This window comes from Trypanosoma cruzi, genomic scaffold (genome assembly GCF_000209065.1).
Source record: "Trypanosoma cruzi strain CL Brener 1047053517035 genomic scaffold, whole genome shotgun sequence".
NCBI classification, from domain to species: Eukaryota; Euglenozoa; class Kinetoplastea; order Trypanosomatida; family Trypanosomatidae; genus Trypanosoma; species Trypanosoma cruzi.
In genome coordinates, this window is record NW_001849510.1 from 700 (window position 1) to 19,088 (window position 18,389).

Sequence of the window (18,389 nt, forward strand, 5' to 3'; positions counted from 1 at the left end):
AAAAAAGGTGAGAAACAAAAGGGTGGGAGCCTGGCGGGATTTCACAAACGTAAAAAAAAAATTGGTGAATATTATTGGGAAGGACTTTTATTACGTGTGCCATGCAGCAAAAGACGACCGTGTGTTTGTGTATGCATATTCCCTGCACCAGAGAAAAAAAAAATTGGAGCAAAAAAAAAGATCGCACTCCCCCACCAGCCCACAGAACATCCCTTATATTCCATGCGGCATCCGGCCTGCTCCGCCACTCCTCGTTTTGTGCACTCCGCCGGACGCGCAGCAGTGACGCCGGCACCGCGTGTGGGCATCAAAAGAGAAACAAAAGTCGGAAACACGCCGCTCATAACGGATTGTAGCAAACGGCCATTGAAAATAAGAAAAAACACAGCGGTGCTGATTATTCCAATAGAGCACCAGCCGCAAAAAGAAAAATAAAACAAAAAATAATAATAATAAAAGTTAGAAAAAACAAAAGAAAAAAATGGGCCCCTGACAAAATTCGGTGAGTAATGCTGGGAAGCTGCACATTTGTTGCTCCACGAGAAGTCGCAATTCCACCCTCCCTCACACCTCAGCAGAGAGCCCGCAGTGGCCCACAGCCCCGGAAGCAGCAGCAATAGTAGCACACGAGAGACTCACACCCATGCACGTTGCTGTCGGCCCTTAGACCCATGGACACCAACTCGGTGATATTCTCCAAGTCAAAAAGGTCATTGCCCAAGGGCGGCGCTGCGTTGAACTCCGATGGGATCTTGGACTCCGCAGGCGCTGTGCTCGGATGAGTCGGTGCGGTGCCAACGCCGTCCAGCACACTATCGTTGCGTTGAACAGTTGCTGGGTCTGTGCGGGGCTCAGGGATTTCTGTGGCGCCATCCGCGGGCGTCGCGTCGGTGGTGCTGAGTGAATCGGGGCCGCTGTTCGTGCCCACGGCAGTGTGAGCATGCGTGTCCCATTCAGGGCCAGCGTCCTGTTTGTCGCTGGCGAGCGTGTTGGCAGCGGACGGCTGCCCGCGCTCAACGCTGGAGACAATGCAGGCACCATTCCACCGCTGCTGGGTTCCTCCTCTTTCACTTCCCCGTACCACCTGAGGTGGATGGGCCAATGGCATCAGCAGAAGATGTTTGCATGGAAGCTGCTGGACCATTTTTATTTCCTAATGGCTGCGCTGGTGAGTGTTGACTTTGCGGTGATGATGATGTGGCGTCTTGCCGCTCTTCATTCATGACGACGCCTCGTTGGCGGATTGAAGAAAGGTTTCACTCGCAGGATTGGTTTGAGGCGCACCTTTCGAAACCGGCACCTTCGCCACTGGAGTGCCAACGACGATCTTCTTCATTACCGCCTTGAGCTTGGCATTGCTCAATATGCGGTTGTACAGCAGGACGTTGCTCACCGTCACATGAACGTCGTCCGAGTCCCCCGCACGCTCCCCGCCAATGTAGGAGTGCGATGTGCTGTGGGAACTCAACACTGTTTTTAGTTCTCCAAAGAAGTCCTCATTATCCTCATAATCTTTTTCGCTGTCGTACATCAGCAATCCATCCACGCACACAATCAAATGCTTAACATAATAATCCATTCCCAGTGCCACCTGATATTTTCTGCCCCGCACCCAGTTGCGATCCCCCGACAAACTCCGAGTGTTGGCGTTGATTGTTACCTCCCACTTATTTTCACTCGTGTACGACAGACAAAAGAGCACCGTGTGGCCGGGGTCATGTAGCTTCACACCCGTCAAAGGGATAGAGCTGCTGCTGCCTGCTTTCGGCACCTCGCGGACGGACACCGTCGCCATGAGGGTGAAATTCTTGTCCGCAAAGTGGTACGGCTGATTCGGCCCCATGTCGCCAACAGGCCGCTCCGCCCCTGCTCCGGGTCCTTTGAACGTCAATCCACCATCGGGAGTACTTGTCACCTCCCCGCGAACGGCTGCATTCACGCAGAGGTACTCGTCTCTCCATGTGCTGTCAGTTGACGTGCTGGATAAGAAGCCAACCAGCCCTTTGGTGAGGCCACCACCTCCTTCATGTCCCCCAACTTCTCCGTCAGGCCCACAAAAGCAATGTTGTACTCACCGTCCTCTGCAGCAGCGACCTCGTACGAGCAGCACAATCTCCTCGCTTCTATTGGATCCTCCCATACCTGCAGCTCAACGGAGTGCGGCAGAGTGCTGGCGGCGACCTTCTCACCCACAGCGGATGCCGGCCCAACATCATAAATTCGCTGCAGTTCCGACAGCCACAAGTGAAGTCGACGCGTTTCTTCTTTACCGTCCGTCTCGGAACATACCGGCCGGCTGACGGGAATGACTTTCTGTCCATCGACCGTCGCGCTGACGTAGCCACCCTGCACGCCGTGCCCCGCACGTGTCAGTGAGTTGCCCCACACGCGCGAAAGAGTGTCGTATGCCTCCGTCCACCGACTCCCCCTTTTCGTCCGCCCAGTAAGCCCCGCGGCTGCCGTCCGCACTCGACGTCATCGTGACGAGATCTCTGTCCTTCCATGCAAGTACCGCCGGCCGGATGCATCCCGCAGGTCTCGTATCCCTTGAAAACTCCCAGCCATAAGCAAAACCTTTGGCAACGATGATCAACAAAACGACCTTTCCATCATCCTTCAAGGCGTGAATAGGCAGCACGTAGCGACTCTTGGCCTCCAACCGAATGACTGCCCCGCCACCACCCACAAATGGTTTGAATTGTTCGGGAATGGGTTTGAAATCCTTCAAAAGGCCGTCAAGATTCGAGGTGCCGCTTCCATGCCACGCAAACTCCTTCTTCCTCTCATCCTCATCGTCATGCGGAAAGTCACCCTCCGCCATCCTGGGCGTCCAACAGTCATCACCAGCCACCTTCGTCAGTGGAGCCCCTGACTTGCCATAACCCCCAACAAAGACCCTTTTATACCCCCATCATCCACAATAGCTGTTGGGCGCAACAGGGGGTCAAAGCTAATGCCGTAATGACCAAACACGAGGGCACTTCCCTTCGTCCACGTCCTTTTATCGCTGTCAATCGAGTCCGCAGCACCAACAACACACGATTTACTATCCGTGGTACTTGTGTAACGCGCTTCAACGATAGCCACAACAGCGCCTTTCACGTACGCAAGAGAAGATGCACGGAAGGAATCCAACGTATGTATCATAGATTTGTTCTCTGCATCATTAAACAAATCCCCTCCTTTTAAAATGATTCCATTCCTTGAATTGCCCTCCTTGCCATAAGTGGCTTCACTGCCGCACATCATCACGACAAGGAGGAGCAGCACCGCGAAAGTAAACGCACGCCGGGACATGCTGGGCCCCTGCGGCTCACCCTCTCTTCCTTCCCTCCTCCTTCCGCTGGATCCGGTCACGCGGCGACGGTTGTGTGTGCGGGGTGCCTTCACTGCAGCAACACGTGAGAGCATACAAATATGTGTGTGTGGGCGGTGTGCTGTTGGTCCCTTCAGAGCCTTCGAATTTCACAGTAGCGATTCGCGCTTGTTTTCCTAGCGTGTGTGTGAAAAAGTAGAGAGAGAAGGGAGCATGCCAAGCAAGGAGACAAGACAGTGAGCACAGCCACCCGTCCACTGTGAGCGGCACCATCATCCCCGCCGCAGCCACTCCCAACAACAGCAACTCACGCGCACAAACACACGGAACAGGAGAAGGAAGAACAGTGCACCGGGAACACACAGCAACTGCCACCAGCAGGGGTCACGGCGGGTGCTTCTCCCACGCGTCAACACACCGAGCAACGCCCACACAAGAAATCAACCAGCGAGATGCAAAAAAAGCACGGCCGCCCTTCGCAAAGCCCACGCGCTGCCGCCCGTCGTTTAATTCTTGTCCCTCACAGCCGGAATATCCCCAACAACAAAATCCGCAGCAGGAAAGACGCGTCGGCACGCGAGGCTGCAGGGCGGGAAGCAATCCGCACTCGTCCCAGGCACCCTCCACACCACACCACCCACTGGCCGCAGGCCGCCAACATCACACCAGCAACATGTCAATAAAACAAATCGCACGCTCCTTCCCTCCTCGCAAAAGCCGCCGCAGCCAGAATATTGTGCGTGCGTTCTCAGCGCTCACGCCGCTCCACAGCGTGTGCGGCATGACGTGTCTATCTGTGCATGTGTGTGTTTGGCAGCGCCTATACTTGCGGAGCAGCTGTGCGCCACAAGAGAGTCTGAAGAAAGCAACGGCAGAGAGAGGCAGATAGCACACACGCAAATTACTCATATCATCACACACACACACACGCAGTCCCAGAAATGGGTGCACTCAACCACTACAAAAGCAAAACAATAGAAAGCCGAAGCGTGGGACGACCAGCGCACACACTCTCATTACTCCCGTAAAGCAAAACACACACACAGAGGGAGAGAGAGAGAGGTTGCCCACTCAATGCAATAAAAACAAAACAGAAACAGTTACGGTGCTCCGCCCATGCAGCCAGGCAGGACGGCAGCGGTGCGTGTCGTGCAAAAGAGAGCACCAACGGGCCTGCATGGGTGTGCATGCATATATACAATGGGCACATTATTGTGTGTGCCTCGTGGGGTGAGGTGAGGGCGAGAGTCCATGCAAGGGGACACACACAGAGAGAAGGAAGAGTGTGTGTGCGGGCGGTGCACGGCTCTCTCACACTCACTCTCACGCGGCCACCACCGCAGCAGCAGCGCACGCAACAACAAGAAGAAGCAAAAGAGGGGAGGTGGTGTGGGAGACCGCGGTGCTGCCGTCACTGTCGGCAGGTGTCACCGTACCATTTGTTTGAGCGGTGATTGCTTTTGCTGCTTGTGGTGCTGCATCGCTGGCTGCAGTTGGACCGTGGGTATCGCCAGCTTCGGTTCCGTCGTTCTGCGGTCCTTCGGGGTTAGGCCGTTGAGGGTCGTCACCATCCGCATCCGCCTCACTCTGGGCACCACCACTGCCACTTGTGGAGACGGGTGATGCTGCTGTTCCTTGCGTCACTTCCGTTTCTTGTGTTCCCTGCGTGTCTGCCTCCTTATCCTGTTGCCCTGCCTCACCATCCCCTGAAGGCCGTTCCAGTGAGTTGGACTCCGGCTCGTTTTCTGACGCTGAGTTTACCGCATTGGTTTCTGGTGAATTATGGGTGCCGTTAGGATCTGGCGCACTTCCTCCTGCTGGTGGTGATAATACTTCCTTTTCATTTGTTACTTGTTTGCCACTAGACGCTTCGTTCATGCCCTCCGCCTCCCGCCTTGCCTCGTTTCCAGTTCCACCAACAGTAACAAGAGCTTCTGGTCTTATTTGTTGAGGATCGGGTTCTGATTTCTGAACTTCGTCCACTTTGGGCAATGCGGAATCTACAGACGCTCCTGACTGTACAACTTTCTCAAGGGATTTCTTATTCTGAGGCGATGAATCCTCGCCAGGGTCCTGTGGAGCACCCTTCCCATCGTGAGTGGGAGGTCGTGGAAAACTACCGGAAGAAGAAGAAGGATTCGGCAAGTGATCTCCGCCAGAAACCCCACTTTGGCCACTTTGCTTTCCCCCTCCACCGTTACGGATAGAACCGGCTCCGCCACCGGAATGCATACGGTCAGCAGCAGGTTGAATGTCACCATCAGAAGCAGAATTCCTCAATTTGGAACTGTCACCGGGATGATTTCCATCAGATGCTGGTGGTGTTGCTGCGCCTGCCGGTGGTGGTGGTGGTGGTTCTTTATTTTCTGGCAATGCTGGAGTTGTTTCCTTTTCGTCTTCTGTTGTGTCTTTACGTGTCAGTGGTTGTTCTTGATCTCCCTCCAATTCTTGTTCTGCTTTCTCATCCTTCTCACTTTTTTTTCCTTCTCCCTTTTTTAGATTTTCTTCCATCCCGCCATTTTGTGTTGGTGTTTGTTTGACAGAACCTTTTGGAGGGTTGCCATTCTTTACCTCTTGTGCATCCAACGATTGTTCTGCGGTGTTCGAGACCCCCTCGATGGGTTTTGTTTCTTCAGGTTGTTTTGCAGGGCCGAGTTGAGGTGCAGACTGTAATCCCCTCGACGGATCCTCGTGCGTTTCAGCAGCATCACTACCATTGGCCGACGCAGCACCGCACCACAGCACGCAGAGGGCACACGCCAGCAGCACACGGCCAGTCATCATCATCGCCATCACTCCTGTCACTTGCGTGTAGCCTTCAGCAAAAACTAACTCCCCGTCAACGCAGAGTAAAAGCAAAAGCAAAAGGAGAAACAAGTCACACAGCCACGCACCGTCCCATCCAGCAATGAGAATCACGCACCACCAGAACAATTGGGTGGACACGGTTCAACAACAGTCAACAAAAAAAAAGAGCAGGGCTCCTCGCCCCCACAGGCACGCCCACTGCAGGTCTGTTGGAAGTCACCGCAGCCAACGCGCCGCGTTGCTGGGGCACTCTGCTGCCTGCACTCGTGCAGAAGAACCATGCCGGGCTGGTGCTGCGCCAGTCGAGCAGCAAGGGCAATCCTGAAGGGCGAAGGGATTGAACTTCTGAGCTGCCAGACAACTACGAGGCCATCCTCATCGGGGCTTCGGCTCTTGAGGACACCACCGCAGCGGGTGATGCCGACGGAGTGACCGCAATGAAACGACTGTGCGGTTCTGTCAGTCGGGCTGCAGGCAAACCACCTCGCCCCTCCACAACCGACGGAGCGTGGCACCTTCTCGAGGGGTGACGCCGTCGTGGTCCCCATCACGCTTGCACCAATGCCCTGCTGCAATCACTCCCACAGAAAGACTAAGAAGCGTGTGTGGAAGTGTGCCGAGAACACAGCGACCGTCATCGTCGGAGGAGGCCATCGTGGCACCGTCCGTCACGCGTCAGCACACACTAAGCAACGCACGCACCCGGCAGAGCCAAAACAACGAGGAGAGAAGAATGACCCCAAGGGCAGGCAGCACCTTCACACATGGCGGGCATCGTGCGGCCGCGTCGGCCGGCATCCAGCAGAATGCAAAAGGCGTCCCACACGCATCCATCCAATGGCACCGTGACTCCCACCGCAGACACGCCGCAGTCTCTCCATGTGAGCACGGGACGCAAGCCAACGTCCCGCCGTCGCCAAGAGCATTCCTGCAGAGCACTGCGCAAATACTTATGTGTGTGTATACTGGGGGGAGCTGAAAAGAAGAGAAGCACAGGGAGACGCATCAACTCAGCAAGAGGCACAGCTGGATGGCAGCGATACATGCGGTACGGCCCCAACCTCAACAATCACGCACGGTGGCAGCACACGCACATCCACAAAGGACAAAACAAAATAAAAGAAAAAACACGGCGGCAGGGCGTGGCTGTGTGTGTGGCGCTGCGGGTGCCTGCCAGCCCTGGCAGCAAACAAAACAAAACAAGAGGGAAGAAATGTGTGCTCCGCCCCACAGGCCCTCGTCGCACGCCCACACGTCACGGCCCCTCAGCGCGCCGTTCGTCGCGGCCCCTCCTCATGCGTGCAGCAGGCGAGGCGCACAGGGCCGTCGTCATGAGCGTGTCGGTGGGTGTGCGAGTGGAGCAGTTGGGCGGGAAACACACGGCACCCCTCGCAGGAAGAGCGCAGCAAAGAACAATCAAAAGAGTAGAAAAGAAAAACACGTCCATAGTGATTGCCCCAAAAGCAAAAAAGAGAAGAGATGGGGGATGAGAGATAAAAATAAAAATTTAAAACATCAAAAAATTTAAAAAGCGCAAAAAAAAAAAAAAAACAGAGCTATGAGAGCAATTTGCTCCCAGAAAAAGTAATTCTGTGCAGGGGAGGTCGCAAGTGTCCCACGCGGCAGCCAGTCACTCCTCACAGAGCCGTAAACCCCCACAGTCCCAACAGAAGCAGCAGCGATGGCAGCAGTCCGCTCCCTCTCACAGTGCCGCCATCACCCGTTGCTCCTCCAACGGCATGGGAGCTCGAAGCCGTCCTCCCCACACTTCCCTGCGATGGGCTCGGCAGCAGTTGCTGTGCAGTGGCAGATTCCCCCGCCGTCGTCATTTGACCCCCTGCCACGGTATGAGAAGCAGCTTCCGCTGGTGCTGCGACATCTTTTTCCAAATCGGCATTCCTACCAGAAAAGGTCAACGGGCGGTTGTGCAGCAGAGCGTTCGACACGGTCACAGACACGTCGTCTTGGCTCCCTGCGCCGCTTCCATCCCCTCCAATGTAGAAGTGGGAGATCTCGTTCGAACCCCTATTTCCCAATGCGCACGCTTCATTCCCATCCAATTGCTTACCATCGACATACGCGGAGCCCTGGCTGCCGTTCTCTAGCACAATAGCCACTTGGTACTGTGTCTCTTTCTCCCAAGTGCTGCTGTGCTCCTTAGACGTTCCGCCACCGCACAGTAATTTCCACTTACCACCGCTGTCGTACGACAGTCCCAGGAGTACAGGATTACCTTGGCCATTCGTCTTCACACCCATCAAAGAAATAGGACCCTCCTCCGGCACCTTGTCAATGGACACCGTCGCCACAAGAGTGAAGTTGTAGTTCGCAAAGTGGTACAGCTGATTCTGCCCCTGCTTGCCAACACGCCACTCCGCCCACGCTCCCCGGAACGTCACACCATCGGTAGTCCCTGCTGCCCCAACACCGCTCGTTACTGTGGCATTCACCCCGAGGTATTCGTCCCTCCACGTATTCTCAGAGAAGTTGCCGGACAAAAAGCCAACCAGCCCATCCGTGACCACAGAAGTGCAGGCAGTGCCAGTCGAGGTACTCTCCGCAGCACTTGAAGTGAGGCACAGCTGGGAGACAAGGCCGTCCACTTTCTTCCAAGTCGCCACCACCTCCTTCACCCGCTGCAGCTGCGCAGTCAGACGCACAGACCAAAGACTGTGTGACGATGTATCTTCACCGCTCCTATCCTTCTCGTACAGTGCAATCAACTCCTCATTATTATTAGCTTCAGTTTCACCACCTTTGTGCAACAGGGAGCTGGCGGCAACGTCGTCTTCCCCTTCCCTGGATACCGGCCCAATATCAACAATGTGCGTATTGTCCGTCACCCAAAGATGAAGCTTGCCTCTTTCATTGCCTTCTTCTCCGTTCTAAGCTTTAGAATACACCGGCAGGGTGACGAGCATCAATTTTCTGTTATTATCATCTCCATTGCCAACAGTCGCTGTGGTGAACCCGCTCCCAACGCCCTTCACGTTTTCAACCTTTTGGGCTGCCCCACACGCGCGAGAGTGTCCCGAGTGCCTCCGTCCACGAGTCCTCCTTGGCATTGATCTCGTACACCCTGCGGCGGCCATCATCACACGCAGCCATCATGATGAGTTTTCCCTCCCCCCACTCCACGACGCAGGGATCGCTGCAGCCACCGGCAGACATCCCCTTCGGCACCTCCCAAGTCGTAATGTTCTTCGAAGTAAATAATCAGCGAAACGGTCTTTCCAGTCTCTCCAGTGCCAACGTTCCCCTTCTTGCCTTCCACGGGAAACACAAGCGTACCGTCCTTCATCCGAACACCCGATCCACCGCCACCAATGAGCCGCTTCAAGGTGTCGTGTTGCTTTTTTAAAAAGAGCCCGCGAGAGACCGTAAGTATCATTCCAATAAATTCTTTTCTCACTGCCCCCACAACTCACGTTCCCCTTCACCAGCAAAAGTCCCCAGCCATCGGCACCACCCTCCTCAGCATCAACTGTGGCTTTCCGGCTGTATGTCCCAGCAAGCATTTAAATATCACTTTCCTTCACAACTGTTGTTGGTCGGCTCACATGCGCCTTCGTCTCGTTTTGAGAAACAGCCGGACCCCGTTCTTGGGAGGGGCAATTCCCTCCATCAAAGGGACATTTATCCAGTACTGGTGACTTTACTGTAGTTTTATCCAACTCTTCTTCTGTTTGTTCACCAAACGCCAGTTACTTGGATTACCTCGCATTAAAATCGCATACACTGTCTCCCTTCGTGCACTGCGCCTCGGAAACGGCAAATACATCACCATTCACCTCAACAAGACTGGGAACACGAAGCAAGCCCACTGTTTCCTCTTTCTTCACATCTCTCCAATCAAAATATGTCTCCGGTGAAGACGCTTCACCTGACGCTGCCTCATCAGCGGTGGCACCCCCACTGCCGCAGCACATCATCACGACAAGGAGGAGCAGCACCGCGAAAGTAAACACACGCCGGGACATGTTGGGCCTCTGCGGCTCACTCTCTCTTCCTTCCCTCCTCCTTCCGCTGGATCCGGTCACGCGGCGACGGTTGTGTGTGCGGGGTGCCTTCACTGCAGCAACACGTGAGAGCATATAAATATGTGTTTGTGTGGGCGGTGTGTGTGCTGTTGGTCCTTTCAGTGCCTTCGAATCTCACAGTAGCGATTCGCGCTTGTTTGCTTTCCTTCCTAGCGTGTGTCCGTGTGTGTTCGATAAGTGAAGGAGACAGTGGCAGAAAGGCAGCGAAACAGCAGTACACACCGTCACCCATCCACAGAAAAACACAACATCACCATCCCCGCAGCCATTATTCTCCAGCACCTCTCAAAAGCATAAAAAAATAATTTCAAAATGTGAGCAGCCTCCCAATGGGGGACCGCAGGCAATGGCCATGCAAATAAGACAAATGAGAAAGGACCACGTGTGCAGTGAAAAGCACGAGAGTTGCACTGCAACGAAACGGCGGCGTGATGCCCCGTTGGGAGCATCGATGCAGACCAGCACGTCACGTGCAGGAAGAGTTGCTTTTCCCGCTGAGCAGAGAGGAAAAACGGCCTCAGCAACCCAATGATGAGAGGTCGTCTGCACCTCCTCGCAGCACCAGCAAGCTCTGCAGACAAAAAGATGCGGATGACGCCCTGCTGCACGCATTGCGGCCGTTGCGCCCTTCACAATGGCAATCGCATCCTGTGGCACCACACGCCGCAGCGGGTGTGCACAGTCTCCGTCTCCCTCCCTCCTTTCCCACTCCCTGAGAGCTCATCGGTGGACGTGGCACACCCACCGAAATGTCAGAAATCACTTGTGTTTCTTCCTCCCTCGCAATTCGAACACCAGTACCGCCAAACTCATGTCGCTCCTCCTTTCGCAGATTCTCCTCAGACACGCCTCCCGCCACATGCATCAGCCCACAGCCACACAGTCCGTAAACGCCACGCTGCTGCCCCGCATGACGGTGCCGCACACACCAACACGGCACCACGCCACTCGGCGCAAGCAGTGTCTGGACACACAGAACAGGTTGCCCCAGCAAACAACAGCCCCCTCCAAGCAGTGAGGCAGGACTCGTCAGTAACAATCAAACAATCAGCCGTTCGTCTCCTCACCCCGCCATGCACGAGGTTCTGCCTGCCACATGCATCATCTGTGACGCCCGGGCTCTCAATCAGCAGACAAGGCAGTATGCTCCCCTCGACTCATTGAGAAACCCATTGACGATCCTCAGTCAGTCGTCTCCATGGGCCATGCGTGAGGAGCACCACGGCAAGAATGCACAGGAGCTTATACGCAAACCTCTCAACTCATTCCGCGTTAATAAAAGCATGGCACCATACATGCGTTTCACAACAATGTCGACTTGCTCTTTTCTGAGAAGCCTCCAATACACATCGCACGTGATCACAATAAAGAAAAAGCAACTCCTCCAATCTGGCTGTCACCCCGCCGCAAACATCAAAGCACAATCCAACAAAATGCCGCAAACCATCACATATTTCACACAGACCATCGACAGCTTACGCGGCAAATGCACAGCACGAAAGAAGAGCCATGCCCACAAACACGCAACACACAGACACAGTAAGAGAGATGGGAAAAGCAGCGCCCAATGCCATTCTTTGTGGATGCAAATGATAATAGCACCAAACAACGTGAGGCACCAGTCGGGCACCACATATGGGCCACAGACACCACCCACCCACCCATTCACTCTTCCTCCTCCCAATGGCGTGGCCCTCCTTCACCTCCGCAAACACGTTTGCTGCTCAGTCATGTTTGCCTCTAACGCAAGCCACTCAAGGTGCGTTTCGGTAATCCAAAATTCAACACCTCGGAAAAACAGAGGACATGCTCGCAGAGACCACACGGCTCCTCAACGCAGCCTCAAGCCCTCCCCAGGACTCTTCAATGCGGCGGAGAGGAATACAGGCGGCTCTCGTGTCACAGAGGGCGGCCAATGGGAGCGGTGTCCACATGCAGAAAATGCCAAGATGTGAAACAGAGGCGGTGGGAGAAGAGCTCGCAGGGGATGTCACCTGCCACTCCTGACGTGCGAAATCTCATTTTTGCAACGGGGATCCAACGACACGGTTGTTGCGGTGCCTGCCCGTGTGTGCGTCTCACTCTCAGGCCAATAAACGCCTCAAGGAACATCCTATCGAGAGCATACAAATCGCCGTGCAAACAGTACCAATACCTGCCAACGTTCCAGCAGCCGCTCCTTTTGGCGAGACGTCGCTGTCTTTCGTCCTTGTCTCCCGTGTGCCATCCTCGTATGAAATACAAACGCCCTCCACAACTGGCGTCATCAAGCACCTCCAAAAAATGAAAAAAATATTCACCTGATCCGCTGGCCGAATCCTGCAGTTTATCAATAATAGAAACCAAAACAAGATGGGAATAACAATAATTCAAAAAGGGAATAAATGAAATAAAAGTATGGGATTCACCATATCCTCAATGAGTGTTTACACCAAGTAAGTGCATATACATACATCACTTATATTTATATACACGTAACATCCGTCAGCCACGATCCACCGGCCAAGTGCGAATAATCGCCGTCGCACTGCCTTGATAAAAAAGTAGTAGCCACATAAACGCGTGCCCAAAATGACAGCCGCGTACAAAAAGCGTAACGCCACAACCTCCATTTCCGCGATGGTTAAGGAATTGAACGCCGGCATGGCGCGTACAGACCGGACAAACTTGTCACTCAGGGATACCGCCCGGTGAGTGTGATCAAACTGCACCCCCAGGAAGGTGTACTGCGTCGCGCCCGATTCGCAGCCCTTCCCCATCGATGCGTGACAACTGTCCGCATTACGAAGCACTTGGGCTTCCCACAATATCACGTCGCTTTTCGACCCTGCAATGCGTATATTACCGATCCAAACGTCGACACGCACCGATGGAGGTGCAGCCCAGAGGGGGTGAACCACCGTCGTCACCCCCGCAATTGCCGAAGTAATAATCTGGAGGATTTCTGGGCCGGCCTTGTATCCCACTGGGAGCCGTGTCAGCTCCACCAGCGTACCGTCCTCCACGCGGCATCGAAAGAGATGCCGAGTCTCCCGCGGTAAAAGGACTTGCAAAAAGGACGCCTTTAAATCCAGGCAGGAAGCGGCCTCAGCCATCACAGATGGCAAATAATGAGAAATGTGTAAAGGAGGAGCATTCGCCTCATAAGGGTCGTCTCTGTTCCTGTCGCGTGGCCACGCGATCCATCGTCGTCGTGAGCCGATGGTTTTCTCCTCCACAACCGAAAAAGATAATATCCATCCGCCTGTTATTGTGGACGAAGCGTCCTCGACTATTCCCACCTCCCTCAATAATCGTCCGTCAGCGGTTGGAATCCTCCGTGAGCCTTCGCGCGCTTTACCGGAGGAAGACGGAGGGAGAGGGGACCGCCCGACGAGTCCCCATGCTTGCATGAGCCTCTCCAAGGTTGCCGGGTTCAACCGACTTTTAATCCACCCTAAGTTCAATACGGGCACGTTGACTCGCTGTAGCGGGATGGTCCGTTCATCTTGTGGAGTGGCCAGACGCGTCCTTGTGGCGCGTCTCGTTATTGTAGCAGCATGATAGTGATTAAAAATCATGGAAAAAACGCTCCTCTGCTCTCAACCAGGGTTACTGCCCTTCCGCGGCTTCTCCCTTTACATCAATGCGGCCAGCGACGACACCTGGGTCAGCATTGTGGTGTACCTCCCCGAATATCGAACAGTATTCTGGGGAAATTCGAACGGATTGACGTGCTTCGCCAACTGCGAGATCACGTGTGAGGTCTAAATCGTGCGTCCCCACGATTTGAGCCGCGCGTCTCAACGCGCCGCGTTTTGTGGAATGCGCCGTGGCTTTCCAAGGAACCAGAGCTCGTTCCACGTGAGCGGCCGTAAGGTTCGTGAGCTTTTCGTTTTCTTGAAGTGTCCTGCATAACGTTATAGTGTCTAACGCGTCCTGCCCTCGTATCCTGACGAACCGCGGAGCACGGTGGGGATGCGCCCTCGCCGTCTTTCGCGCCACGGAACAGTCCAAAATTAAGGTCCCGTCCGCCTCCATTGTGAAATTGTTGGGAGTTACAGCCGCAATCTCGGACCAACGACTCGCCGTTATCCACGCAAGTCGAAAAAAAACGTTGCTTCCAATCGGTCCGGCGGCGGATATATTCGTCCATCTCTTCCTTTGTTGAGGGGCGCGCCTGCTTCGTCTCCGTTCGCGCCGCAATTTTTTGTAACCCCAGAATCATCATTTCCAGCGGGGTTCGATTCATTTGCGGCATTTACCACAGCATCCTGGCGTACCGCAGTCGGGTCGATGGCGCCACGTCGACTATCGCCATCAGAAAGGCCGCGCAGCTCTCCTCGTCCATCGTGCGTCCTTGCGTGCGGCAAAAAGTCTTGAATTGCCCCGCGAGAGACATTCCACGCTCCCACGTTGACGGCGCCCACATCTCTCGAGCCACCTTGTTCCCTCTCTTCGGGTGGCTGGCCCAAGGCGGAACTGCCGGTGATTCGTCGTACCACATTCGAGCGTCGTTGGCGGACAGGCTCCATCGCCCTTCCCGACGATTGCGTCGGGCTATTTGAATTACCGGATGGAGCGTCGGCGGTTCGGCGCGACGTCTGTGCGGATTGGTGGGGGGTGGCGGAATGGATGGGGCTGCCGTCGTCAGCATTCATGGGCGGCGGGCGGCTCCTCCGCCGTTTTTTGATGGCCGTCGGCGCCTCGAGTAAATTCTTCTGGATGCGTCGCGGAAGTGGCATGTAGACGCGTCGTGTCCATAAATGCGACACAATTGACATCGCAACGCCCGTTGCGCCCCTCGCCGTTCCGCGAGAGACTGGGTTGCCCTCGCAAAGACGCCCAACTTTTGAACGGCGGTGTAAAGTCGGGCGCGAATGTTGGAGAGCGGGATGCCGGGGTCGGATGCCATCATCAGCTGCATCCGGAATGCCTGCAGTAAAGGGTCCTACCCAATTTCATAAAACTATCGGTGAGATCCCACTCCGCTTCCAGCGCGCCGATCCACGCAAAAAAACAGTCGAAGGCAAGTTGAGCCTGGTCTTCCGCCTGTTGCCAATAACTGTATGCCCCCCGGAAGTCGACAACGGCTCCGGAAACGCCCTCATCCCAAGCACGCGAGGGCCAAGTGGCGACGTCAAATGCGCATAAACTTCGTGCCTCTTCTTCTGTACCGGAATCGGCGTCCAAGGGGGAGGTGCAGGAAGGCAAAGGCATCAAGGGATGGAATGTTGTCACCCAAAGTTGCCCTGAGACGTCTGGGGAATAGCCTGCCGTCTCTCTTCCGCCGAGCTTCGCCGAGCCGTGCGTAACGGCGCGCCCCCACCATCACGCAACGCGTTTGATGCGGCTGTTTGGTGACGCCGTCTTCGGTCGTATTTTGACGCGTGACTGGTCTTTCTGCAAGACCGCTCCGGGTGGCGGAGGCTTCTTCCCGGCCCGCCGTCTCCGCCTCTCACGCGACTCGCCGCGCCTCTCTGGAACTAAAGCGTGCCCCTCGTTGATGGGGTTGGGCGCGGGTCGCCTCCAGCTGCTGTTTGCATCCGGCGAGCGCGTATCCCCATTCTGAAAGAAGGCCGTCGGTGACCGCAATGTCAGACTCGCGCGCCGACAAGTAATTATGCGCCTCTTCCGCCGGCAAATAAAGCTGAAAGCTTCGATTCTGCGCGTCAACGACGGCGTGGGCGCAGTCGGCCCTCCAGCGCTTCCTTTCAGCGATGATCGGCCCTTGTTGGACACCCAACTCCCGGGCCGCCCACACACGATGGGCACAAGCACTTGGGCCTCGAAATTTGGTACTTGGGGCGCCCGGGGACGCGCAGCATGTCCCGTAAGACTCGAATTCTCCCAGGGTTTGGTGGTAGATTTTAAAATCAAGCGTAACCCTGTCATGGGGGTGGCCGCAGTTAACGTCGCATCCGCAAGCCCCGGTTTCGTCAATGAATGTTAGCTGCGCCTGGATATCGCCATGCTGGCGTACCAACTCCAAATGACGGGCGTCAATGTCGCTCCGCTCGGAGGCGGTGTAAAAGGAACCAATGCCATTTCCCTAAACCAACCTCGCTGTGTCTGTGAACTTCAAAATAAAAAATAAAACATTATCCAGCCGCTATCGGCTCCCTAACCCCCTAAAGTCGTGCTCTTCCCAAAAATCATACGGTAGAAAAGGCAACATAAAGAAATGCATTCGTTTCACCAGGATACATGTATACATATATATATATATGTGTGTATATGTTAATTGAGGTAGCCAGCCCTCCCGCAATCATTCTCCTCACAAGCTCCTAAAAGTAAAAAAAAAAAAAAAAAGAAAAACATGGCAGTTAATTAGGACACTTTATCATCTGCTCAGCCTCATCGTGACGCACACTCTTCCCACAAACTTCTCAAAGTAAAAAAAAAAAAAAAATTGTAAAAACAAAAGGAACAATGATTAATTCCCCCCCCTCCCAATTCTAATGGCACAGTTTTAACAAATTAATATTCACATTCACAATGACACGTTGTTTCTCCCCCATCATTTTCCTTCCTTCTTTTTTCTTCCCACAGCCATTTTTCCGCCAGTGTAAATAGGGGAAAAGAGAGGATGCTGGTGGGAAAAAGGGCTCAGCGCCTATACGTGCGCAGCCTTAAACTGAGAGGTAGAAATAAACAAACAAAAACAAAGAATGGTGGAGCCAAATCATGCCTTCTGCTCCGCTCTTTCTGCATGATGCCTCCTTTCTCCCACAGTCGCTGCATTACCCACACATCTATTCCTTTTCTTGAATTCAAAAATCGTGGGCAAACAGGCAGGAACTGCAAGAGACACGTGAATACACATGCAAGACGGCAGAGAGGCATAAATAATAAGTAATAAAAAAAAATTTATAATATATCCCCGAGATCGTACACGGTGCTTTCTTGACTCGCTATCACCGTGGGGACCTCAGCGTTTTCGTGCTCAGAGGGAACAGTCGTGGGCATCCCATCACCCAACGTTAAATCCTGCTTCATCTGGCTGTCTTTATTGTGGATTCCATCATTCCTGTCAATTGCATACAAGGGATTGTCGTTTATCTCCCGCAATACCATGTGCGCCACCCACTTCGATTCATCGTCAACACCGCGGCAACGGTAGAAGCAGACAGTGATTAGCGCGACGGCAACAACAACCGGCAGCAATACCACAATCAAGACAACATACCAATTCTTCTGCAACCACGGGACCACTACAGCCGGTGGAAGTGTTGTAGTGCTGACGACGTACCCTTTTTGAGTCTCACAGACGACGCCAAATGAACGGTAAGGCGTGTCGATGTGGGTTTTGGGCGCAGGGTACCAATCATACCACGTTGCTTGCTCACTGTTTTCCCTTGTTTTCAGACGAAGCATTAAGAACGTCTTGCCGTGATGAGGGTAATGGTAGGGCCAATAAGCCTTGTACCCGTTCATTGGTCCCACGCCAACAAGCGTATACAGTGTGCCCCTGAAAAAAGCAACACCAAGACCATCAGCCGAGGAGTCGGCAAACGCACCTTGATTCCACTTGAAGATGCAGTTTAACGTTGGCAAGTTCAAACCTCGTCCACAACTTTTTTTGGGATCTGTTGTTGGGGTCGCTGCGTGGTCGGCGTCTCCACCCAGGTACGCATGGCTTGTGTCGTAATTATGGACTGCGGTCTTTCTCAACTCGTCCGCGATGGCCACATGTGCAGCAGGTGTTTGATCCGCAGAAAGGACGCCTCCACCCAAATGACAGACGTCATCAGAGCTAAAATAACTCACGTCACCGGCATAATTTTGAAAAAAAATAGAATTGGGGTAGTTGAAATACTTCACAATTTCAATAACCACGTGTCCTTCCTCCTCCTCCCCTGCAGCGGTAAAGGAGGGATGGCTGCCCAGGTACTGCAGCAGGAGAAACAGCACCATCCACCGGACTGCGTTCCTTGTCGCAGAGCGCGTTCGCATGCCCATTAACTCAACTTCCATAATATTACTCGTCGTGTGGGAGAGCGTGTAGGCCCGCTATTTTCGCTTTTTAGTGGCAAAGTGAAAGGAGAGACGCAACAACGGTGTGAAAAGAGTGCTCCAGGAGCGCAGGAACGCCCTGTCAAACGATCAAACATCTGGAGGGGGTCGGGGAAAATGACACGCAAAAAACAATCCCTGCGGCCTTGTGAAGGGGAAAAGGGCCCCGGCCTGCAAAGAGGCACAGAAGCACACGAGGAGGCAAAACTGCGCACGAAAAAAAAAGGACG

At 54.1% G+C, this 18,389-nt stretch overlaps 2 protein-coding genes and 2 pseudogenes across 2 annotated transcripts, besides 14 other annotated features; all 4 read right to left on the reverse strand.

Annotated features, from left to right (window-relative positions):
- Positions 1-2,754: part of a sequence feature (areas not merged during assembly with more than two copies in the genome that could not be assigned to a particular haplotype) that runs on past the window's edge.
- Positions 422-481: a sequence feature (A-rich).
- On the reverse strand, positions 1,220-3,412 carry Tc00.1047053508735.10 (annotated as a pseudogene).
- Positions 2,755-5,623: a sequence feature (heterozygous, non-Esmeraldo-like haplotype).
- On the reverse strand, positions 4,640-6,109 carry Tc00.1047053508735.30 (mucin-associated surface protein (MASP), putative; the record flags this gene model as incomplete). Its single annotated transcript, XM_804380.1, has 1 exon — positions 4,640-6,109. One exon carries the CDS (start codon positions 6,107-6,109, stop codon positions 4,640-4,642), a length of 1,470 nt encoding a protein of 489 aa, XP_809473.1.
- Positions 5,624-6,307: a sequence feature (haploid, non-Esmeraldo-like haplotype).
- Positions 6,308-11,589: a sequence feature (areas not merged during assembly with more than two copies in the genome that could not be assigned to a particular haplotype).
- Positions 7,618-7,655: a sequence feature (AT_rich).
- Tc00.1047053508735.65 lies at positions 7,762-10,218 on the reverse strand (annotated as a pseudogene).
- Positions 11,590-12,620: a sequence feature (heterozygous, non-Esmeraldo-like haplotype).
- Positions 12,621-12,648: a sequence feature (haploid, non-Esmeraldo-like haplotype).
- Positions 12,649-18,389: a sequence feature (areas not merged during assembly with more than two copies in the genome that could not be assigned to a particular haplotype).
- Positions 12,654-16,432: a mobile genetic element.
- Positions 16,226-16,432: a mobile genetic element.
- Positions 16,347-16,382: a microsatellite.
- Positions 16,439-16,461: a microsatellite.
- Positions 16,988-17,024: a sequence feature (AT_rich).
- Positions 17,014-18,120, reverse strand: Tc00.1047053508735.100 (hypothetical protein, conserved; the record flags this gene model as incomplete). The annotated part of the gene is made up of 1 exon (XM_804381.1): positions 17,014-18,120. The coding sequence occupies one exon, from the start codon at positions 18,118-18,120 to the stop codon at positions 17,014-17,016; it is 1,107 nt and encodes a 368-aa protein (XP_809474.1).